Source organism: Lutzomyia longipalpis, chromosome 3 (assembly GCF_024334085.1).
Source record: "Lutzomyia longipalpis isolate SR_M1_2022 chromosome 3, ASM2433408v1".
Taxonomy (NCBI): Eukaryota; Metazoa; Arthropoda; class Insecta; order Diptera; family Psychodidae; genus Lutzomyia; species Lutzomyia longipalpis.
The window spans coordinates 9703417-9729287 of NC_074709.1; the positions used below are offsets into that span (position 1 = coordinate 9703417).

The 25871-nt window shown below is 33.9% G+C and overlaps 2 protein-coding genes across 2 annotated transcripts in view; one reads left to right on the top strand and one right to left on the bottom strand.

The window, feature by feature from the left end:
* Positions 1-25871, top strand: part of LOC129791905 (NADPH:adrenodoxin oxidoreductase, mitochondrial) — a 298769-nt gene that overhangs the window by 162873 nt on the left and 110025 nt on the right. The gene's annotated exons all lie outside the window — the stretch shown is intronic.
* Positions 523-20997, bottom strand: LOC129791848 (protein scabrous). The gene is made up of 4 exons (XM_055830428.1): positions 20341-20997; positions 14750-15074; positions 8195-8770; positions 523-3138 (listed from the first exon to the last, which is right to left on the bottom strand). Exons 1-4 carry the CDS (start codon positions 20574-20576, stop codon positions 2371-2373), a joined length of 1905 nt encoding a protein of 634 aa, XP_055686403.1. The 5' UTR covers positions 20577-20997; the 3' UTR covers positions 523-2370.

The window sequence follows — 25871 nt, forward strand, 5'->3', positions numbered from 1 at the left end:
TGGGCCACTTTATTTGGGGGATAGAACCCTTTACTTCCGTTAGATTTTTTTTTTTTTTTTTTTCCACTTGTGTATTGTTTATTACTTATTTGATATAATTTATTTAATGTTCGTTTTGTTTTTGGGTTTTTATTTGATTTATTTAGAATATTTGAATGGAGCTCTTTCACTACACTTCCTTTCACTTTGACAGTCGAGTGAAAATTCGTGTTGTACTTACAAACTTAATCTGACACTTGGCATTTAAGGTTTCACAGAACGGTATTAAATTTCCCAAAAGTGCTGAAAAGTATCACGGAAAATTTCATATACATTGCAGTTGAAACTTTCTGTTGCACGTGAAACATGTAACGGTCAAATATGAAATTTTGAATTATAGAAATCCTAAAAATCGTTGATTTTATTGAATTTTTTTATGTCATGATAAACTAAAATTTATTACAAACAGATAAAATTATAGAAAAGAACTCAAAAATGCATTTCCATACAAAAGTTCATTTTATTTTACACACAAAAAATAATAAAATTAATTATACACAATTTCTACATGAATTTTATGCTGAGTTTAACAACCATTTCTCACTTTTATTATGAATGAAGCTGAATGTCATGAAAATGATCAAAATATTCTCCCAGAAGCGCATTTCTAAGGATATAAACAGAGAAATGACTTTTAATTTGTTTTATTTTATTTTAATCAACATTTCGTGTTAAATATTTACGAATTTTATTCGCAGAATAAAATTCCATTTATCTGGATATTTTTTGTTCATTTTTATTTTAAACTTTTATACTTGATGCCACATTTTATTCTTCCTATAGATCTCTTTGGTAATCATTTATAATTATTTCCTAGCAAGATCAGTACGTTATAATAGGACCATTTTTATGCAGAAATTGTTACAATAAATAGAGCTCCGCCAAATGACGGAGAATTTAATGGAATTTCACAGAGAATCTTACAAAAAAAAATCCTACCACATTCTAGTTTAAAACACAATTTTCTTATATTTAAAATTATTTTTTTCTGTTTTTTTCTTATATGGCGTCCATGTGTTTTTTAAGATTCTCCAAAATTTAAAAGAGAATCGATATGTTCTAAATATTACTTATAATATATTACGTTTATACACAAGAAGTTTTAAATTTAATTTCAGTAAAATAATTTTTAAAAAATACTTTAGAATATAGTTTTTTCGCAGTGTTAAGAATTAAGCACTAAAGATTCTACCTACATTTTCGCAACACTTTAATGTTTTTGTTTTTTTTTATATATTCGCTGCAACTAATTAGTAAATAAGAGAATTACATATATTTTCTCTTTTTCTATTCTTCTACAATATATAATGGATATGTACAGTTTATTTTTTAATTTTTCTTATAATTATAATCAGAGTTGAAATTATTATTTGATCCAGTTCATTGCTTTTAGTTAATCTCTTTAATTTTTTCGTGTTTTTCTATTTAAAGAAATGTTTTTAAAAATTGCTAAAATTTTTATGGAAACTGTTTGTTAAAAGAAATAATATATATTTTTTTAAAGATATGCAGTTGGTTCTTGGAATTCCGGTTTAAAATTATATTAAACTGCTTTTCTTTTTTTATGTTTTAAAATAATTTTAGAATAGATTAAAAATTAAATAAAATAGATAGGTAAAATAAAATAATTAAAATGAGTAATTTTTAATCTTTTTGATTAGAAAATTGAAATAAAATTAGTATACCTATAAGTTAAGCAAATTTATTTTTATTGAATTAAATTACCAAAATGATATTTTAAACATTTTTCTTTAATATTCTCAAATTTTTTTTTAAATGTATTAAATTTTCAATTATTTTTGTTAATTTTTATAAGTTTTGGGATTTTTTTTTCTAAACTGGTCATCATAGCCAATCATATTTTCCATATTTTCAATCTTTATTGTAGGTTTTATTGAAAGAATATTAAAATATATAAAGTATCTTGATGTAATATCAATCGTTTCCTTCTCGACAATAAACAACGCTATTTAGGAACAAAATTCGATGATTCTAGCGGTTCTAGTTTGAAGCTAGAACGTTAAATTATTCTCAATTAATATTATGAAAAAGGTTAAGATTAAATATCTGTGGTTTACTTCATCCACCAAGCATATATTGAACTTAGATTTAATTATCGTGCATTCAGCCACGTGGATATGTTTCTTATTTTGCTTTCAACTCTGACTACAACCCCTGTAGAGATCCCTTAAACACTTTGTGTCTAATATGAATTGGCTACACGATGCTTTAGCACAAAAATTGATCCTCAAAGATCGATCGCGAAGCTTAATTTTGGCGTCTTTTGGTCAAAGTCTCCCACTGTAGGGACTGCACCACGTGATCTTTGGTCTATTCCGGAGCATCTGTGGCATCTTCTGCATCACAATGTGCCCTCCTTGTGATCTCCATTGTGCTGGACTTAACGGCGATCCATTCATTCCGTGTGGCATCGAACCACGTCAATCCGAGATTGTAGCGCCCATTGAGATTTGCATGCTGACAATGGGAGAACCACCAACCACCTTCGTAGTTTGTAGCACAGTGTGTGTTGCTAATGTCACGATCATCGTCGATAGCGGAGAATTGCATTCCATTTTGGTAGTTCAATGCATCGGAGGCATTCCCACTGAAGCCAGACACTGTGATGCGGAATCCCTCAGATCGGTCATCAATGTAGAAATGACTGTACTCAGCTCGCCACGTATTGTCGTAGATATCCTGCATCATGATACGAAGACTGGTGCAGTTGTCGGCAGTTAGTCGATGAAGAGCTTCATTGCCAATCCAGAACTCACTGAAAGCCGATCCAAATCCTTGGGCGTATTCCTCCCATGATCTATTGAAGTCCACAGTGCCATCGTGACGTCGCTGAATAAGGCTCCATCCATTGGAACATTTGGTGATGATCGGACGATGCTGACCCTCAGGTGCGATCAAATAGTAGCCATTGAGGGACCGATCGAGTTGGGTGCAATCTCGTGGCATTTTGTTCACAATTGTTTCGTATTCAAGTTCAACATGCTCCAGCTGATCGACGAGTATTTGAGTTTGCCTTTGATCCATTGAGAGGCCATCTTCAGGCGTTGACGATCGGTTATCCTTTGATTCTGATTCCATCTGGAAAAAGAATTTTTTTTTATTTAAATGTTAAAAATATTTTGCAGCAAACAGTGCTTGATAAAAATTCAAGCGAAACATCGCTTGAAAGAATGATAGAAGTAGGGAGTTTTCGACTTAGATGAAAAGTTCTACAGGGCCTATATCAATAGATTGAGAAAAGTTCTTGAAATACTCAATTTCGCTTCACTTCTTAGTAGAGAAAGTATATATTTTTTATTAAAATTCTCAAACAATAAATTGCAAAAATAGGATTTCCAATTCTATTCTTATAAGACATCACAACCGAGGACATTCATGGCATTGTACACAGAGAGCTTGTTGTATAGCTTCCCATCTGCATTGTCAAGAGAAAATGCCACTAAAAATTTCTTCGTCCACATTTCACGGACTTATCGCAAACGAACCACACAATGGTGAGCAATTTAAGTGTCCTGCGCCCTCCCCAACATAATTGTAAATAATTAATCACGTGAAGAACAAAACGGGCATAAGGGTGGAAAATTTCGGTCTCCGTAGGCCCATTTTCTCTGCTATTCTTTTGGCGCTTCCCAACCAGGAGTTAATTGTAATCAGTCTGTGGCACTAGCGATAAATTTTTATGCAGTACGCATTCCCCATTGTTTCCATTTTCCTTGTTTTTTCACCACCCCACCACCCCTTACCCCCGTTCCACCCCCTTCCCGGATTGCGGACTATAAATTATGGTTTTCTTTGTAGCATAACAGGGCGCCACTTTTTTTTTGTTAGCTGTTCTTGTTGCTCTCTGACGGAGGAAAACCACCCAATGTCGGGTGATGTGAAAGGGTTGAATAGATGGAGTGGCTCACCGAGAGAAGCCTCCATCCATCTTCTCGCAACCAACTCCAATGTGAGTCTCGTTTTACATAATGCTGGGGTTTGTTGACACAACAAAAGTGTATTCCGGAGGTTGACTTTGAGCATACAAATGGGGGAGTAGCAGGTATTCTTGTTAATTTGACTTTGGTGACATTTTTCATGATACCGCTCCTGCTTTTGTGGATTATTAGCGAATATAATAATAATGACGTATGTTGGTTTGGAGATCAAGACAACCAGAAAATCAGGAAGACAATGCAACTAGAAGAATTAAAAGTCTTAAAAGTCTTTTTTATTAGTTAACGAATTTTTTTCGAGTTGACTATAAAAATCTTTTTTTAATGATTTTTAGCAATATTTCTTAAGAACTGACTTTCTTAGGCCATGAGAAAATCTATCTAAAATGGTTTTGATGATCCATTACTCCGAACATTTTATTTAGAAAGCATTTTATAATTAGGATATTTTTAATTTGAACATTTAAAGAGCATTTATCAGTCAAAAAGTATTCTTTGATCACTACTGATGACTTTAAATTTCATAAAAAAAGAGGAAAAAAATCATTTTGGGACTATGTAATCTGATATCTGTGTCAGAGTAATAATAAAATCTTAAATTTTGGTATTTCGAAGCATATTTCCCCAGCAATTTTGAATCTGATGAAGAAAATACTGATTCCTCGAAACATCGTACTAAAATTAAATTAAGAAAATCAAGGAATGTCTGGCGAATATTTTGGCTTTTCAAACGAATAATCCAAAGATTAGCGAATAATTACAATATTTTCAAAGATCTGAATATTCTCATTTTCAGCTAGAATTTAATATTTCTTCAGCTTGAATTTACTACTTTCTCGGTTAGAATTTTTCTGTTTAAAGTACTTTTCAGGATTGAATTTAGTACATTTTAGGCTTAAATTTAGAACTATTTCAGTTATAATTTACTATATTTTTGGCTAGAATTAAGAATGTCATCGAATATAATTTAGTTTTTTAATTATAGAATTTACTTCTTGAGATTGCTTCAAAAAATACTAAAATCTTGAAGTAATAAATTCAAGCCGAAAAAGTACTAAATTCAATAGTTAAAAGTACTAAATTCTAGCAGAAAACATACTAAATGTTGGCCAAAGACATAGCAGATTCTAGCGGAAAAAGTATATTGACGATGGGAAAAAGTACTAAATTTAAGTTTATTAAGTACTAAATTAAATTTCACTTCTTTTGGCTAGAAGTTAGTACTATTTAGGTTTTTGCTCCACGGTCGAATATTTTGATTTCTTTGACGAATCATCCGAATATTTTTATTCAGATAACTTTAGATCTTAAAATAACAAAAATTGAATTTATAGCTTTTGTAATTTTTTTTATCATTTAATTTTCCAGCTAGACTTTAAAAGGATTTTCTTTGACACAATAACGTGTTTAAAGAATGTAAAAAAAATTGAAGATATTTTATTTTAAAAGCTAAATCGTAATAAGAATCATTATGGTGCAGACGTGAGTAGATTTCTGACCATAGTATAGACAATGTGGACAATCTTATGTCGAATTGTATATAATTGTGGGTAAAATACAGTTGTTGAGGGAAATTGTTATATAATTAACACTCCATTGTTACATACTCTCTTCGAGCCATGGAGAAATGTTGGTAATATTTAAGATTTCTCCCATAAATTTGCTAGTCTGGTTTTACTTTAGGCAGCACAGCACATCCAGCAGCTACACCCCCCCCCCCTCCCAGCAAGTTGGAGTTGCTTTTCAGTGCTTTTCAATTATCCACACGGGGTGGTTTGAGAACATCCCTCCCTGTCTTTGTTTAATGTTTATCTTTGAATGTTACGGCACAAGTTGTGAAAGTCATATTGCTAAATAGACACAATGCATTTCTCTCCTTGCTTTACCCCGTTTTACCCCATATTTTGCCACCCACCCACGACAATGATACGGGAGAATTTGTGCTTGATTGTGACTGTTAGACAAATATTTGATGGATATAAATGAAAATCGTTTAATTACAGCACAGGAAAGGGACGCTTTTCCGGAGGTGAGCAGCGAGAAAGTTTTTCAAACTTGCCTTCAGGGCAATTCGCTTTGACCCATATTTTGCACCCATTCCCGGCATCGCTGGAAAGGGGAGAATGAAAAAGAACTGAACATGATTGCAAAAGTTTTCCCATAAAATGGCGATTAATTGCACGGAAGACTCATTATCGAATTAACTGCTGGAAAATAATACACAGAAGCGCTTTTACGGTGTGATTAAAAAAAGGGGAACATGTTGCAAAAAAAAAAATGGCTTGTACCCGTGAGCTTTAAAGCTTCCCAAGAGGGGTGCTTTTATTTTATTGAAACACCCCATTATTGGAAATATTTACTCTCCATTGAAAGGATATTTATTGGGCAATTAGTGGTTTCAATGTGAATTCATTGGCAATTTATTGGTTTTCTGGTTAATTCGAGTAATTCTCATAGTCTGTGCGTGTTTTGGTGATCTCTCCATTGAAAGTCTATTTTGTGAGTTTATTGCACACAGAAAAAAAGGGAAGAAGGAATAAATAGAGTGCCGGAAAAGCTCCAAAATTGCTCAAAACTTTTCCCTCGATCCCTGACCCACTCACCGCGACTTTTCGTGTTTCCACAACTTTTCCAATACTTTGCACAAGTATCCCCCTCCAACACCAAAGTCTAGAAAGGGTGGTGGTTTTCCGCAAAATTTACAGCACCCCAATTGCTTTGAGGCGGAAGCAGGGACTTGGACTGTTTCGCTGCATTTTCTTTGTTCCCCCCAGAAAAAGAATCCAAATCTTTTATTGCAACGATTTCTAAATCGCTTCCTCATCGACACTCCCCCTCAGGACTAACAAGAAAATCCATTGGAATTTATTGGTAAAAGCAAAAGTTCCTTCAAAATGTGAAGAAGAATTCAGAAGAATCCGTGGCATTTGCTGCGAGAGATTTTAAAGAGTGTGTGAGGAAGTAAAGTAATTATTTGGGATTTTTGTTGGTAAACTTTCTCCATTTTCACCCTAAACCCTCCTCCGCAGATATAAAGGGAGGTTTTCTACGAATCTAGGGAAAAGTTTATTGCAACAGAATTTTTCTGACAGATTTAAAGGTGTTCCCGTTATTGTATTTTCTTTACAGATTCCTTCTGTGTTACGTTGCAATATCGTGCTACATACATTTTTCCTCCCTTAAATATAAAATTGAATTTATAGTTCTCGAGAGATGCTATATACATTTCTGAGTTATATATTTTTGGAAAAAGTTTTTCTTTAAAAATATTCTTTTGCAGTACAAAAGCAACAAATCAATTTCCAACGTTCTTTATAGAAAATTTTCGTCACCAAACTTCTTGGGATTTTTTTCTACAATTTTCTTTGATAAAATGAAATTCAATTTAATGGATATATGGAGAAGAATGTTTAAAAAATCTTCCGAAATCTATATTTAAAATTTGCTGTGTTGAGAATGTTTCAGGAATTACCGTCGAATTGGGTCAATTGAAATATAGCGGGTTAATGTACTAATATTTATTAAAGATATACGTTTAAAGAAACGAATAATAACGAATAATCTCCTTTGGGGCTTAATCAAATTTTATATTCAGAGAAATTTTATAGTTAAAACGTAAAAATTAATTAAAGAATACATTCTTTTCGCCAAAACTTTCAACGTGAATAAAGCTAAAAATATTTTGGGGGTAATATGCAAAGAATTTTACTAAAATACTGTATTTCCCCAAGTTTCCAACATATTAAAATTTGCATATAAATGGTATAAGAATTTTAATTTACTTTAAAACTTCTATCCTACACACAATGTGAGTATAAATTGGGTAAGGTATGTTTATTAAATTTTGTAGGTAAATGGGTGAATTCTTGCTAAAATATACATATTATAATTTTACCAATTTTACCCCCGAAGAACGTTATGAGCATAAACAACAACCCCTTCAGGTCAGGAAGCAAGCTAATTTCCATTAGTGCGTCAAATGCTGCACCCAAAATCCCCAATGAATGTTGCCAAATTTATAGGGAACGAGATACACAAACATGTCCACACTGTTTGGAAATTCTTTAGTGAGGCAGCGAAAGAGAACGTGTCTTGATTATCTCACGCGCAAGTTGGGTGCAACAGAGGCAGGTGTTGACCGAGTTGCCGGGAGGCAAGAAACCGGAAAATTGGCACAAAACAAGGGGCTGCACACTCACCTTCTCCAGGCGACTGTGGAAGACTTCCCGATGGAGCGACACGGCGGACTTGATGCGCTCAACATCCTGCTGCAGACGATCCGTTTGATGTTGCACAGCACGCAGGATATCCCCATCCTTCTGCAGGCTACTCACACTAACAGCCAAAGCCTGAAGGGCTTTGGCGCAATTTTGACCCTCTTCATGGCTAAAATGTTGCTGTGCTGTGATTTGGGCTGCATTGAATTCAACTTTGGAGATTTCACGACGTAGCTCTGGGAGTGTCTTGTCCATCTTATTCTGAATACCCTCAACATCCTCAAGGAGCTCCAAGATTGAGCTGTGCATCTTGTTCATCGTTGTAGCCTGATGCCCAAGTTCCCGACTGAGATTGAAGGTTTTCGTTGCGGTGTGCTTCTGCTCCGTCTCGACGCTCTGCAGACGCTCAGTCATTCGTTGATTGCGAAGTTCAGCAACGTGCCGGAAGAGAGTCTTTTGACCCACGTCCAATTCATGCAGCTGCTGCCGAATAAACTTCCTGTGGCGCATCCGATGATCTGCCTCAGGCTCAATGTAATCGATTGTCTTTGGTAATTTCTGCAACAAAGAAATATATTTTTTAACGTGCATGCAATGATTTTTGTTTCGCGTTATTTTGTATTAAAAAAATAACTTCCCCTCCTCGTTAGCTTGATGATGGTTTTCTAAATAAATCGAAACGTCGCTGAAAGCCTTAAGACGTGCGTTTTAATTGACTGTCTCCGATTAAAAAAAAAACTACATCAACTTTAAAAAAAACAGTCGTTAAATTCTTCAATCAAACCTCCTCAAAGAGTGTACTTGTAAACCCCTCGAGGGATACAGACGAAAGTTTCATCAGCGGAACACATATAAGCGTCTAAGGTATCTCCATTTAAGCATATCGAATGACTAAATAATTAACGAAATTTGTGTACTTATTTACTAACGTCTTCCCCGAAAATAATTTCCTCTCTGCTTAACTTGGCATGCTGAAGAATCATTTTCATCCATGCACTTGAAGGAGAAAAGTTTTGTTGGGAAATTTTCTTTCTTTTTTATTATTGAATAAAAAAGGGAAGAAGAACGAAGAACTGTGTGAGGTGTATTGTGAGAAATAAACACGTGTTTTCAGGAAATTGTTTGCTGACACGATGAATTTGTAATTGTTAACTTTTGAAATATTATATTGCAAATAAAGTTTTTCTTTATAAAATACATATTTTGCATAAAATGTACACATATATAGGTAATAATAACTTGAGGAGGGGAGAAATATTGAAGTTTGCAAAATGGAATTTAATAAAGTTTGATGAAATTGGATTATTTTCGTCATTTCCTTTAAAAGCTTTTCTGGAGAAGTTTATTTAACTGCTCTCAATCGAACAAATATAAAAGTTTTATTTTTTTCCTAATGCTAATTGCTAAACTTTTATATTTTTCTTTTTTGAATTTTTCCTTTTAATCATTAAGGAGTTTTAATGATTTAAATTTTTTTTACATATTATTTTAATTTTAAGAAAGAACTTTTTCAAATTATATATAGATTAAAAGCTCATCTTAAATTGGCGATTCAGCAAAGTAAAGTACTCTCAATATATATTTTATAACGAATTATATATTGATTTTGGTACGAGAAATGATTGCTATTGCCATCGTAATCACTTTTTCTTTTTCATTCCTTTTTTTGGCTTATTCTCCTCGCAGGATATAGTCACATTAATTGCCTGCTAATTGAGCAATAACTATAATTTCGCGAAATAAAATGAAAACGTCCAACTACATGCGGATGATTCTGAAACTCAATTAAGTCTCTATCAATTTTATTTTTAGCCTCAATGTTCTCTTGAACGTGCTTTCAACGAGAAAAAAAAGTAAATTGTACAGACGAGGAATAAAAAAAAGCAGGACCTTTTTAACTTTCCGAGAAGCAATTTGTGGCTTTTTCTTTGAGCAATTTACCCCAAAACATTTATTACATTAAATTTTACATAATTTTTTTAATGGTGAATTTTAAATTATGCAAAGGGTATCAAATGAAATTAAATTTCTAAAAACGACGCTATTATAGGAAATGAGCTCTATGAGAGGGCAGAAATGAGTGGAAAATTCATCCTTTGTCCCGATGCAATTAAGCCCTTTCCGCGTTTTGGCACTGTGAAATGTTTAATTAAAATGAACATTAACACGTCAACACGATGCCTTTGAATGCAAAATTTCCAATTTTTTTTTAATAGATCTTCTTTTTCAAATTGAATATTTTGCATATTTCAATTAAACTTCTGCTAGAAATTAAAAATATATACATACTATGTGTATATACATACATATCAACAATTTTGTTTTTTTTTTTTTCAAATGAAAAGTCTATAATATTATTTATTTGATTTTAAATTGTTTTTCCGCGAATAAATTTTATTGAATGGGAAGGATAGAATAAAATGGAAATGTATTGTATTTTTGTATTTTATATTCAACGTGTGTTATTTATTGTGAATGGTTAAAAAATATAATTAAAACTATGCATGTAGATATAAATGCATCATGAAAATCGCTTTTCTTTTTTCCGCTTGTGTTTTCCTTTTTTATCCCTTTTAAAACACAACGCGGGAAAAAACTGTAATTAATATTTTGTTGATTTTTCTGATATACGATAACATTGTTTCATGATGTATAAATCGCACACCCTTTACCAAAATACTATATTCTGAGAATTTTACTATATGTTTAAAAAAAAAAAGGGTTTTTATGTTCAGAAAAATTCAAATCTCATAATTGCATTGATTACGTGGAAGAAACAGAGCGACGAAAGGGAAGATTGATTCAAAAGATGAATCCACTCGATGTTGATTCTGGAAGGAATGTTTTTGAGTAAGCACCAGGTGAAATGGTTGGTTCCTCCTTCCCCCATGGGCCCAGAAGATACGGCAGAGAGTGAAATGCGAATAAAAAAGTCTTGGTCAGCGAGTTTATACCAAGAAAAACCCAGCATCTTGGAATTTTGATTAAATTAACTCCCCAAAAAAAACGTTGAGCTTTTGAAATTGTGCCACGAAGGGTTAGTTTCTCTTTTTTTCTAAATTTTTATTAAGGTGAACTTCAAGTTAACTTTTACCATTATAAATCAAAATATACGACAAAATCAACTAATATTGCAACATATTGTTACATTAATTTCAATTTTTTCCTTAAGATTTGAGAAAAGAATCATATAGAATTAATTTTTTAATTAAATTCCACGTTTTTCTTATGAAAAGAAAAGCAGGAAGAAAAGTGAAAAATACTCGTGCGGAGATCCCCCAACAACATAATCAAGTTCAAGACTCTTGGAAAAAAGTTTCTTTCTTCTCACCACGAGATTCACTCCAAAATAAAGCTCCCAACTGCAAATACAATTTTGCAAACCGACGAAATTCATTATGAAGTTGTAATAATTTATTGCCTTTATTTACCTTTACCACACATTTTTTCCATTCTTGGGGTTCTTTCACCAGACACAGCGCGTTCTTTCCAACACAGGAAACCTCAGCTTATGTGCTCCAGTTGAAAACGAATTTGCAGTGGTGTGGAGAATTCATTTTGGAATGAAGAAAACTCCACTCAGAAAAAAAAGACATACTCCGGTCGCCGCTTTCAATTATAAAAGAGGTTGAAATTGAATTTTTCAAAGTACTTCCTCGGGGGAGGATTGATGTGATTCCCAGACTACACGCCCTATGTGTTCTATCCACGTGCAAAGTGCAAATAGAATGTCAATATTGTATAGATATTTGGAAAATTGCTTGCCACAGCAATGAATTATATATATTTTTTTTTAAAAATGCACGAAGCCCTCATGACAAAGGTTATTTGTCTGATGCAATGTGATGCATCTTGCGCTTGAGGAAGTTATTTTCAGTATTACATACAAAAATTCACGAAGGATTGACATGCAGAAGCATTTTGGTATTGGCATATTGGAATGAAATTATGCCAAGAGAAAATCAAGATAATTGTACTGGCTGTTTTCCATGTTAAAATGTTGGTGTTTTTGTCCAACGCATGAGTATGTCGACAATTCATCAGTTTTCGGAGGCAGGTGCAATCTTTTCTTCTGCACTCTCATTCTCCACGTTGAACGCGCTCTCTTACCCCCCTGCGGCCCCACACTCACTCGACCCCAATGATATATACCTCTTTGACCGTGCTCCAGGTGAATTTTTCAAGTTTTATATACCTACACATACTCTGTCCATCGTCTTCGATTCGTTTTTTATCATGTCCTCGCCTTGTCTCTATTTATCCAAATGTTGGCATGTGGAAAGAGATTCTCCACACCGTGCCCTGATCCAGGTGTCCCCCATCAAACACAAAGTACAATACATTTGCTTCCATCCGGAAGGCAAATTTTGTAATTTATGTGTGTATAACATAATTATCACGTACAATCTACGCCCAATTTTGCACCATCCCAGAAGAAAGGGCAGATGCTATGCTAAATTACATAGTTATATACAAAATACCAATTACATAGGGGACCAATTAATTAACTCACTCACTCTCTCTCTCTCCCGAAGACAAATTCTCAGTGAAATAATAATCTGAAATCTGAATTCTTGATCTGGATAATACAAAGCAAGATGATAGACCACCTGAAAGGGTTAATCAAGGGGGGTTTATCTCAATGAAATTATTCGGATGATTTACCAAGGAAATTCAAACATAAGTCTAAGCTTAAGAATGATAAATTCAAGCATAAAAAGACTTAAATCAAAAAGTAGTAAATTCAAGTCGAAGAGTTGTAATTTCAAGCCAAAAAGTAGTAAAATTGATAAAAAAAACACTAATTTTAAGCCGAAAAATATTTAGTTTTCAGTCCCAAAACAGCAGAGATTGAGGAAAAAAATCTTTAAAAAAAATAATATCAAATCCGGAAAGCAGTAAATTAGCGCTAAAAGGTAGTAAATTAAACCCAAAAGAGGCTAAATTCAAACCAAAAAGTCCTAAATACGTTTTTGGATTTTTTTTTCGGTTTTGAGTTGTTCAATTTTGAGCAAAAGATGTTCATGTGAAGTCAAATATTCAGATCGACTTCCTGGAAATGAAAAAACTTGAAATATTTCAAACTATAGTACAGAATGCTAAAAAATCGTTTATTTTGAATAGTTCACCATTAAAGGCTCCAACAGATGGACGAGAAATTTCTCGTGCGGTGCGGTGCGGCGAGGTTTTCGGCCAATCAGAAGCGAGAGATGGCTCACACACTCTCACCGCACCGTACGAGAACGTTTTTCGGCCAATCCGAAGCGACGATGGGCCACGAAATCCTCGCCGTACCGCACCGCACGAGGAATTTCTCGTCCATCTGTTGGAGCCTTAAAAGACAGCTCAACTTTTCATTTTCAAAGCAAAAAGGATTTTGAGTAAAAAGTTACCCATTTAATACGGAAAATGTAAAAGAGCTTGTAAACAAAAAAATTTGTTTAAAGAGAATATTTTTATGTAAGACATAATTGAAAAAAAAAAACGAAATTCTAGCATCGAATGTTCAATACCAATATACTTAACTTACGATTATCAATTATCAAATTTCCCAACAAATAGCAAAGTAAAAGTCCTAAATGAGAGATAAGTGAAAGGCATTGAAAAAACAAAATTATCCATATTCCTGGAAACACCTTGACTCACCCACGTTGTATAAAGAGTGGTTTAATCAACCTTTAAAACCTCTTCCCCTCACTGTTTTCTTCTACATATACTTATATTCCAAAAATTTCATTTGTTGTGGTGGTCTCCTTCCATCCATATTATTATCAAGGTAGGATATAGGGTAGGAGCGAGGTAAGACGTGGAGACCAAGATGTTCGATTGATGGTAAACTCGCTGACCAATACTTTTTTTATTCGCATTTCACTCTCTGCCGTATCTTTTGGGCCCATGGGGAAAGAGGAACCAACCATTTCACCTGGTGTTTACTTAAAAACATTCCTTCCAGAATCACCATTGAGTATAGATTCGCCCCTTTGGATAAATCTTCCCTTCTGTCCCTTTATGTATTTTTTTCTCATCCCCAATCCATTGCATTTATTGAATTTGCATTTTTACTCCCTCCCAGCATTTTTCTTCCATTTCAGCAGAAAAAGAATTAATATTCTTTGGAAACTTTAAAAATATTTGAAATGTTTTCCACTTTCTTTCTAAAAACGAGCTTAAAAGCTTTATAAACTTGCAAAATGCCGCAAGACTTTAAAATTAACTTAAAATTATTTTAATAGCTCGACCGAAAAAACCACAATCCTGTTGCTTCACATTTTACGGCATTTTAATTTGGGTCTTTTGGGGCCTGATTTGAGTGTCGCACTCTGCGTTGATATTTAATCATAAGGTTAACACCTGCCGCTCTCATTGTGTCCATCCCTCAAATTACCAAGCTCATGAATAGACATCGGATTCGTTATAATCTCTCGTTAGCATTTTCAAAACCACACAGTCACCCCCAAAATTATCAAGGGGGAGTAAAAAGCACAGAAATGGTGTCGCTATAGCTATATGTAAGGGAAGATGGTATAAAAGACTCACCTGGTTCTTGTATTTGAGACTCCGCCTAAAGTCCTGACTGTTCTGAATGGCCTCATTACGAAGCTCGTGGATGAGTTTGTCTGCCTTCTCTTGTCGCGACCGCAGGGCCTCAATCTCCAATCGGAGCGCCTTAACATCCTCCCGCAGGCCCCCAATGTCCTCAATCATCTGACTCCGCTGCTGGAACTCTTTGGACGACGCTGATGATGTTTGCTGAAGTTCCGCCAATTCCGACCTAAGCTCTGCAATGGTTCTCGTGAGCCATTGTGCCGTGAGGTGTTCATTCGACCCAGATGAGCCCTCCCTCAGTATCTTCAGTTCCTTCCTTTAATGCGAATGTGGAGAAGGAGAATATTGTAGTTTTGATGAATTGATTAGGGTTTGAGGCACCAAAAAGGAGATTGTTCGTGATATGTAATGAGTTTGTTTCCTAAAGGAAAACACATCCACCATGCACATCCCCCTTTTGCTCCTTCTCTACGGGAATTTGAATTGAATTCAGGCAAGAGAACATTTTGCGGTATCACAGAAGGATATATACCTTTACCAAAGTTCGAAACGTTTCTGAATAAATTTGTGTAATTTTTGCACAAGTGAAACTTTTGTTGCCAGAAAAGGAAATCAATAATGGGTGTTGAGAAGACTTTATGGAGTGTTTTTTTTTTATTTTCATTTCACAGAAATACGGAAGTTTCTAAAGTTTTTAGATTTTTTTTTGTAACACCTGAATAATTTTTAATAAAAAGAAAAATACACTCGAAAAAATATTTTACCAATCTTTCTTCGCGAAGTAATTTACATAAATACTTCTTACTTTATGTTTCCTACTTGTGCATATGTATACATAATGTATATAGGAAATTTATAGGTACACAATGGTGAGTATTGATTAAGTATGTACGCGTACATCCTGAAGTACATTATAAGAAGCTAAAAAAGCTCTCTGACCCGAAAAAAAAAAATTACTTTTTCTCTGCAACTTTGCATTACTTACAATTTCTTACACATTTTTTTTTCTTTTCTCAGAGGTTGAATTTCTCAATATACCTACTTGAATGACCCTCTATTCACTAAAGCTCTTAAAGTTCAAGCTAAAGTCTCAATTTATAGCTAGCTAAAGTACCAATAAGTTATTGAGAAGCATTTATATTTGTTAGTGACATCGTAAGTCGACGTTGGACGTTAATTGACAAAGGGTTTTCCGATCTTCCTTCGCATAGAAGACTGTGAGAACATTATTATCCCTGCATGAGTAACTATTAAATTTTACATTGTCTGAAAACCAATCTCAAATGCTCTCACAAAGTCTCATCTCCTTTAGTGGAAACTTTTAGCTTTAGTGGATATATTTTTTAATTCAGTTTTTTAGTTAAAAGTTGAAGTGTTTTAATTTAATATTGGTATTTGACTTTATTACAATTATTCAAACTGAATTAATTATTTTAGGCCGCAAAAGGAGTTTATTCATTTTTAGGCATTCATAAAAGGGTTAAAGTATCATTCAATCAGCAAACATAATTTAACAAATAGTCCAAAAGCATTCAAGAACAGTTGAGGATTTTCTTAAATCAGTGTCCTTGATGTGCATAATGCTTTTATACGTGCTAATCGATCGATGATTTTTTTATGATTAAAAAGTACCTACATCTGTGTTTTAAATACATAAATGCGTATTATTGGAGCCTCAATTTATGGTTTTAGACGCAAACCAACTCAAAGAATTATCATGAATTACAAATTTACTGTCATTTGCTATGTGGAAAATGTACATACATTTTCGCACCTGGAACCACCTCTAAATATTTATTTGGATCTCTTTGATATTTGTTCTGTGAGTAAAACAAAAGGTTTGATAAAACGGGGAAATAGAGCAATTCTACCATACCTATATATGGGTAAAAACTTTCAATTTTTTTACGATTCTTTCAATTTAGTTTCATACGACAGTATCAAGTATTTTTCTTTTTTTTAAATCCTTTCTCTAAAGTCCTATTTGCACATCCAAATGCCTTTTGATTTCGCATAGAATTGAAAATAAACTGAATTTTCAAAGCTGATGCTTCTCCATAGACCTGTATGAGATTGTGTTGGATGGAATAGCCAGTAGGTGGGAAGAAGCACAAATTCAATGCCTTTTTGCACTGCTGTGTGAATGGGGGCTAGATCGAAAAATTGGTTAATTCAGCGTGAAGATGGATGAGATGAAAGTGCAGATGAAACACCGCGCGTAATTTCTGCTGCTGAAAACCCTTTTCAATTCAATAGTCCTTTTCTCGAATTTCCGACTCGAATTTTCCTCGTTGAACTCGTATAAATAAATTGAAAATCTCCTAATGAGCTGCTGTTTATTATGGAAAAGAACTTACTCGGAGCTTAATTATTCACTTTTTCAGTTTCAGAGGTGTGTGTGTGTTTATGTATAATTTGTAGGTTTCATCTTTTTCGGGATATTTAGTTGATGACACGAATTTCCCATTTTCTCATTTCAACATCTCACATTCTGTGACTTTTCTTCAGGAATGGGATTTTGAAGAAGAAAAACTTTAAGGATTTTTTTGATGATGATAACATGCGGTGAGAGAAAAGTTTCCGTGTTGATATTCAGAGCTTTCCAAGGTCTCAAATACATGTTTTGAAAAGAATTTTTCTTTTGACAAAAATATAATTAAATATAGATTCCACACCTCCTATGGGTGGGTGGGGACATCTTGACGATGAAACTTTAAGAAAGCTAATTGAGAAACGAGCTGGCTAGAACATGGCACAAGATATGGCATTTCTTGGGGAAAGAGTTCGTGTGAGAATGTCTAATTGAGGAACAATTGAGTTTACAAAACTTTTCCTCTGACTTTCCAATAACTTTCTCTCCCCACCACCGCCCCCATTTGCGTTTTGTCTCTCAAGTGGTTATTCTTTTATTTAATAAAACCAAAAACCCTTTCCACATGTTTCAAGAATCCTCATTTTGATGCATCTCATCAGATGAATACTCCCCGTAAAAAAAAATATGAACAATTTTGAGGTAAAATAGGATGTTGTCTCGGCAGTATGTGAATATCTTTACTAGGGAAATTTTCCTCGGGATGGGTGGAAAAAAAATGGTTGGGGAAGTGAAGATTTTTCTTTGTACGGAATATAGCATCATAAATATCCTTTTACGATATAGCACGGCAGCAACAACGTGCGCAGACAGGAAAAAAGGCACCCAATGGTACATAAACATTGGGAGAAAATATTAAATATCACCCCAAAATGTGTCAGAGTTTGAGGTGCGAGCTTTTTTTCTTACCTTTCTCTCTCATTCATCGTATTGCTATATACAACGATTTGCACGCTAATATTTCCAAAAAATGTACATTAGTCAGTTCATTCGTGCGTGCGTGCGTATTTGCCTTTTTATTGAAAATTAAATTATTTATCCCACCACACTGGGGGAGAAATTAATAATATTTTAATCACTCAGCCTCAATTATCCACTCTGGGGAAGTTTTTTTTTCAGAGCAGGTATATACATCCTCCGTGAATGCCAGAGGGGGATTTTTCAAATGCAAATTATACCACAAAATTATATTACAGTATGGTATTTGATACTGCCTTCTAGCTATATATGGGCAAAATGATAAATGAGGACATGGCTGGTGAAACGGGATTTTGGTCCTTTTTATTCGCAAACTCGCGTGGGTGCGGGTTTGAGGACAAGCAATACTGCCAAGGATTGAGATATATGTAATGTAGTACTACTACCTACTGAAAATTTTAGCACGTGTTGCACTCACATCTATTGTTCATTTTTTTTCTTTATAACATTATTATGCTGTCTACTTTATGGAAAATCTATTGATATCTTCGAGATTTTTTTTCCATTCATCTCAATATATTTGTGCTATCTCCTTTCTCTCTTGGGAGTCTTATGATTTTTATTCAAATGGAATTTAATTTAACTTTTTATTAGATTTTCTTTATGTACAAGCTTCAAAGATATTTATTAAAAAGAAATAATTTTTTATTGCTTGAAAATGAAAAATTTGAATTTTCCTAAAAAGATCTTAAAATAAGCTCTTTATGGTTTTAAATAATTTTTGAAATCTTTACAATTTAAATTCCCTGAAAGTTAATTCTTTTAATCCTAATTAACAGCAGTAAAGGTATCTATCTCATGTTTTATATAAGAAATTTTCCTCTCCTTAACTTTTTTTTTCAAAAATGCTTTCTAACCTTTCTAACGAAAAATGACAGCTTTAGAGCTTATCGAAAAGCTTTGTCTGACACTCATTCTCCATTTTTAATTTAAATGAAAGTCAATTCAATTTATTTTTTCACTAATAACTTTTCCCCCGCGTTTTTCTATTAAATTAATACATTTGGTAAAAAAGGAAAATACATTTTATTAAATCAAAAATCAATTTTTAATTACGCAAGTGTAAATAAAATTTAATTATTGACTTATTTTATACACTATTAAAATACCATTAAAAATATTGTAGAATGGATTCATTTTTGAAATATTCTTAATGAGTTGTTTTTTTATTATTATTATCAATCCTTTTTCTTATAAAAATTATTTTATTTTTTATCGTCAAAAATGTGATTTTTTTTTAAATAAAATGCAGCAAATTTTTTTAAGAAATAATCTATAGAATTTATCAAACTATATTTTTATATTATGTTAATAAAAGATTTAAAAAAAACTCAATTTTTTATTATAAAAATATAAAAAAAGTGAAGGCTGAAATAAAATTGGGATATAAGTCACCTCAAATCATATTTTCTCTACAAGATGCCAGAGAAAGGAATTCTAAGAAAATATAGACAAAAAATTGTCTCCGAAATTGTTCAATTTGCAGTTTATCTTCTCCTCTACACAGCTGGGAGGAGACTAAAGTACCTAATTATTTTAATTAACTTGGCTAACTTCTCAAAACCACCCACACCTAACAACTTACTTAACAACCCCATTTAATTTGTAATAGAACATAAAGTTTTTGTTTAGTTATGCAATTAATTTTCATTATAAATTCGATATCTCTTTGTGGTACAACGTTGTTGAAGTTTCGCAAAAATGGATTAATTCCGTGTGAGTAAAAGTTTGTAAATTCCAAAATGACAATGTACCACTTAATTTCCATTCTTTTGAGTGCAAAAGTTCAAATAAATATTTTATTTCATTTCAATTGAGTTGTTCATCGTTCCAATTAAACTTTTCCATTAATAGTTTCAGATGAGCATTTTCCGTGGAGGGGTGGGGGTGGTTTATAACTTAATCCCAATCTCATCATGGAGCTGCTTATTGTTTCGGACTACGAAATATATACCCCCCAATTAAGGGGCTGAAATCGATATTAGAGGGTTTAACGGGGACGAGCCTTTACGGGGGGAGGGATGTAAATAAATTAATTGGTGTGAAGTGGTTTGCCGTATTACATAGAGCAAAGGATTTATCTCGAGATTAATCTGCCTTGATTTTCGAGCACTCGGCTAATGCGCACCATATACCATATACAACCTTTTGGCATAAAGTTTTAGGGAAAAAGTTGGCGCGCAGAGGAAGCAAAACAGGAAGTTGTGCTGGGGAAGTATTTGTGCCCAATTACCTCAATTGATTAATTTCCTCTCGTACATCAACAGTCGTATACTGCTGGGCATTTTGCCGTACAAACTTCTTGAGATTCTCCTCGAGGAGTTGATAATCCTCACGCCTTCTCGTCATTAGGGCATCCAATTGCTTCGACATTAGCGACACTTGCTCATTTATTGGGGGTTCAACCGTTGCTGCTGCCACTGTGACCCCCACAATAGCCATTAAGCACAGAAAGGACACTTGATACATTGTCACAACACACACACGCACAATTTAATGAACTCCCAAAAATGAATTAATGTTTCAATGGAGAAATTGATTATTTCCCCATTCACTGCACACTCACAATCTTCCCTTGGTGAACAAGGAAGCACTCTTTCTCTCCCTCTGCTGGTAGAGATGAAATTCCTCAAGGGATGGCACTTACTGGGGCTATGAATGATTTAGCACCTTATTGGGGGGATTATCAGTAGCCAAGTATCACTCCTGTGTCACTCAAAGGGGAGGCAAAAGATAAATCCTTATTATATATGCAATGCTATATATGTATATAGTGCAGGAGAGTATTCCACAAGAGAATTAACGTTGAAAATCGTATCAATTTCTGCCGGGAGAAAAGACGTCCAACCACCACGAGAGTTGCTTCTTAACTGATGGCTCCAGCAACACTGGCGACCCTTTATAGCGGTGTGTTTGTTACTCCGTGCGATTTGTGCATCTGCAAATGTGTTGTGAAGGTAATAAGGCGTAAGAGCAACAAACTGTGTAAAGGCAAGGCACAAACATACGGCCTACCCCTCTGCGTAGTCCACCTCATGTGGTCACTACACCATCCCCCCACACAATTTCCAGACAAAATGGGCAAAATACACTTTGTCCCCCCAAAAAAGCCACAGAAAGTCAAATGTGAACCTTCCTTTTTGCGGGAGCAATAAACACGGGAAAATGTCCTGCATTACGGTGGGGGATTTCACGCGCGTCGAGGGTTGCAGGGTGGGGGTGGTTGTCTAGGGGCGCATGAGCTGTTTTTGGGGGAGCCGAAGGAAATGCTGAATTGGCTTCCGAGAGACAAAATGAGCGCGAAAGAGACGTGAACCGGTGGATTCGAGGGGGTCGAAGGTGAAAGGGTGATTACATAAAACGAACAAGCGCAGGTGGGAACAGTCGCATATATACACGCGTATCTCGCTATATCTCTTTTTGTGTGTTGCCACACATGTATTCCATTTGGGAGCACACAGAGAAATCCCAAAACGAAAAGGCTATGCAATAGAGGGACCCATTCACACATTTTGGCACTCAGACAAATAAATGGGATCAACAAAAAAGAAAAAAAAAAGCACCAGGTGTTGCTTCTATACGTGTTTTTTTCTTATTTTTGGGGGAGAGTTTGAAGTAGAGGTATACATTTTATTAATTTGCAAAAGATCATTTGGAATTTGAAGAGTTATCCTAGAAAAATCATCAAGAAAAAAAGCAGCAATGAGGATTAAATCCGAACATGTAATCCTTCTTATAATGGAAAGCTTCTGTAAGCTTTGAAAAATAGTTTTCTTGCTTTTCTTCAATTAGGATTATTTCAACAATTCCTTCTGGAAAATTTTTAATAATGAAAAGAAGATTTTTTTATTACAAAAAATATTAAATGTCAAATGTAAGATGCTGGATTATATGGATATATTTTAAGATATTTCTTTAATAGATTTTCAATCATTTAAATTAGGTAGTTTATTAATCTATATTTCTTTAAAAAAATTTATTTCTCGTGATCTTAATTTTCTTGAACGAAGTATTTTGTATATAACGGTTAGAGAGTTGAAAATGTTAAAAACTATGTCTGGAGAAACACAGCTAAAACTTGGACAATTTTTTTCCCCAAAAACAATTTTTTTTTAATATGTAACGATCTTGCAATTATGTATTTACGTAGATATTAAAAAAATGAAATAAGTTCATTAAGTGAAATGAAGGTGCTTTTATGAACTTTTAATCGTAGCTCAATTTCTAGGTCGTTCTGACTCTCTGCGAGTAAAGTGAAAAGTTTTATTTCAGTTAAAAAAATTTAAAATAAAATTAAGTTAAATTTTATAATATTTTTTTTTTAATACAAAAATGAATAATTAAAAAAATGAAAATAAAAAGGCAAAATTAGGTAATTCTTCTTGTTGCTTTTACCTTAATTCATCAACATTGGAATTTTTATATAGGATCTTCTTCGGGGTATTTAAGTTCCCTGAAGCTCTAATCTAAATAAATACAAATTTTAACTGAAAAATTTCTTCAGTAGTCAAATATTGGAATATTTTTTTTATTCATATAAACATCCCCTGGGTACATGCCCTACAAAATACCTACCTGTAATTTAATTAAAATCCTAAAATCCGAATAAAAATAAACAAGTAAAAAATAAATTGCAGGTGGGTACTGAGTGTTTTAGTAAAAGCATCATGGACGTATGAATCAACTCAAATTTCAGGAGGAATATTTAATTTGTGAGCCACTCGAAAAAATGTTCAATATTTTTCACAAATTTGCGCTACACTTGAGAATTAGTTTATGTGTGTGCAGAGGAAAAAAAAGTTTTCCCGAGTTTTTGTACTGCGACAAAACTTTTCCACTTTTCCACGATGCATCGTTTTCTGACACTTGAAAGAGCACCGAAACAGAGTTCTTGTACACTACTCAAGTGTGTTGTCCAACACATTAATAGTCCATGTTAACAATGTACAATTTTCTTTAACTATAATGTAGATTATATGTATAACAGATTTTTATATACATATAATAAACTATGTACCTAAACATTTTCTTTTCCTAATTCACTGTGTGCAACATCTAATGAGTTTCAGTTTTTAGTTAATCCAGTGGGGTTGGCTTGTTTTACATTATCTCAATCCCTTTTATACCATTGAACATTGGGAGAGGTGGGGGCGCGCGGTGTGCGGAGCGAATTGAAATAACCCCCGTACACTGAAATAATAAACCTAACATAAATTGTGGAGGAATATATATTTTAACGTTGGCTCTGTGTTTTGCTTTCCACTGGTACCCAAACCCTATTCATCAAACCAAAAGTTACTCTACAACGCTGCAGCTGGACTCATCCCAACATGTCTATCTGTTCTATTTTTTTCCCTCACTCAGTTGGACTTTCATTCTGGAGAAAAGTGTTGAGCAGATTCTGAAATTTCACCTTTTATTAAAATTCAGATGATTTTCCATTATGCTCTCTCGACCCAACTAATCCCCAAAACCACCCGCAACCCCTCAGAAAATATTGTCTATATAATTCTTTTTTCATGCAAAAATGTGGTGATTTTTTCTCTCTCCAAATAATACCTATATACACGCTGCAACCCCTGTGGACTGTGCTGTGCTGCGATGGGGAGACAAAATTGTTGAGTTTCGGATCAAGAGAAGACCGCATGATGTGGTGGATGGTACGTGAAATGTGGCGAAAAATTCCACCAAATCCTTAAACTCTCTCAATGCCATTGGGGATGTTGGTCCGCTTCAGCACCGTCACTGTAACTGCCACACACTCATGGCGAAATGTGCTATTGGGTTTATGGGGTTCTCTCCGGAACACGGACGGCGATTAATGCTTGGGTGCACTTCCGGCCAAACGTTCGGTGCTCATGGACCGGAACCGCATCATTTCAGCACATGGGGAGATGCGAACCCTTTTTCAAGAGTTGCGGCGGCTACGCACGGATGGGGCCCCATATTCAAATTACCCCTTCAGCAGTGAAACACGCACAGTGACCGGCAACGAACACAAAACACTCCACACTGACCATTTTGGGACTACTTCAAATGACCCTCATGTGAGCCATTTACACACACCATACTTTCGTCCCAGCAGCATGTTATGCAGGAATTAATGGTACCTCTGTGCCCTCCAAGAAGCTTGTCTCTGTTCCCTTCCCCCCTAGCCGCCATCATTCCAAAAGAAACTTTTCACAAATGTAAAAGAAAATTCTTGAGATAGTTTGAGAGGGAAAGTGTCCACAGCCTTGGGATTTCTTCAGCAAGGGGGGTCGACGACAGACAGACGAGGAACTTGCGCAAAATTAACCCTGATTAACATTTTTCATGAATTTTTTACATGAGCACACCCCACCCCGACCAAGACAAGACAAAATGCAAATCATTTTGATTGCCATTGTAATCTGAAAAGGAATTTTAAATTATGGTAAAAGTGCCGTATAAAGCAACGCTGTGATATGAATTTGCATTAACATTAATTTTCTCGTCCACCATTGTAACTTGTACGACTCCCGGGGGTATCCTGTTTTACATCTTTGATGCATTTTCCCAAGAAAAAAAAATATTTAAAATGTATTTTAGGAAAATAATGCGGAAAAACTTTAGCAACAGTACCAGCTTTATCATTCAATTTAATAATTTTACATAGAAAAAGTTTTTTTTGTCTTCTGTTTTCGTAAAGTTGAGTGTGGAATTGATAGATACTCGGAAAGAATTCTTCGAAAAATATAACAAGTAGAGCTTCTTGTGATTCTCTATATAGGATTTCTCATTATGTACAACTTTCACGTTTAATTGGAACATTTATTTTTCTATTTCCGCTAAAAGGCTTTCTTTTCTAGGAAATAAATCGTTTGTATTGCAATTCTACTAACGGATAAATTCTATTAACCCTTTTGCGTTCACGTGAAACATTGAAACGGGCTCTTTTTATTTATCACGATATTTATTATCTAGAAGCAATTTGAGGACCTTCCTTAGTCAGAAGAACGTCTTCTTTGGCCTCTTTTGCGTGAGAATTTGATGCATTTGTAAATTGGGAAAACAATTAAATTCAATGATTCATGTTTGGGTCAGCGTATGACCCAATGGACGAGAAAGGGTTAATTTTGCGGCAGTAAGTTGTAAAAAAAAATGTTAAAGCATCAATAAAAATTTTATTTTTCATTGAACCTAGTTATAAAATACAGAAGAGTGCAATTGTTCAATTCTGATGGTTTTTTACCAATAAAATTTAACAAGGGATGAATTTGACAAAAAAACAACCAAAATGTTTTTTTTTGTTGAATAAATGGATTTATAGTGAACATAAATCTTTTATCCCTCTGTGGACATGGTTTATTCGTCACATATATTTTTTCAGGATTTTTTTCATCTATTCATTGAGATTGATTGATGAAAACCATATTTCAGAAATTCTGGACATTTTTTTGTTATTTTTTTATTTTGAGAAAAAATGAAAAGGAGTTTATTAACTTTTGTTACAGTGTCTTTTGCTAAACTTGCAGAATCATGTGAATTAAGTTAATAGGAGAATATAAAAGCTCCCTAAGACATTCTTTTTAGCCATTTAGTTGATGAAGATTGCTTAAAAATATATAACAAATAAATAAGATTTATTAATATAAATCCTCAATAAAATAAAAGGAAAACAAACCTTATTTTTTTTAATTTATTTTTTTACGTAATATAAGACATATAATATAATATAACAAGCACGTAGTAGAAACTCTTTATCCTATATAAAGTACTTTCTCCAAAAAAATTTAATAAATA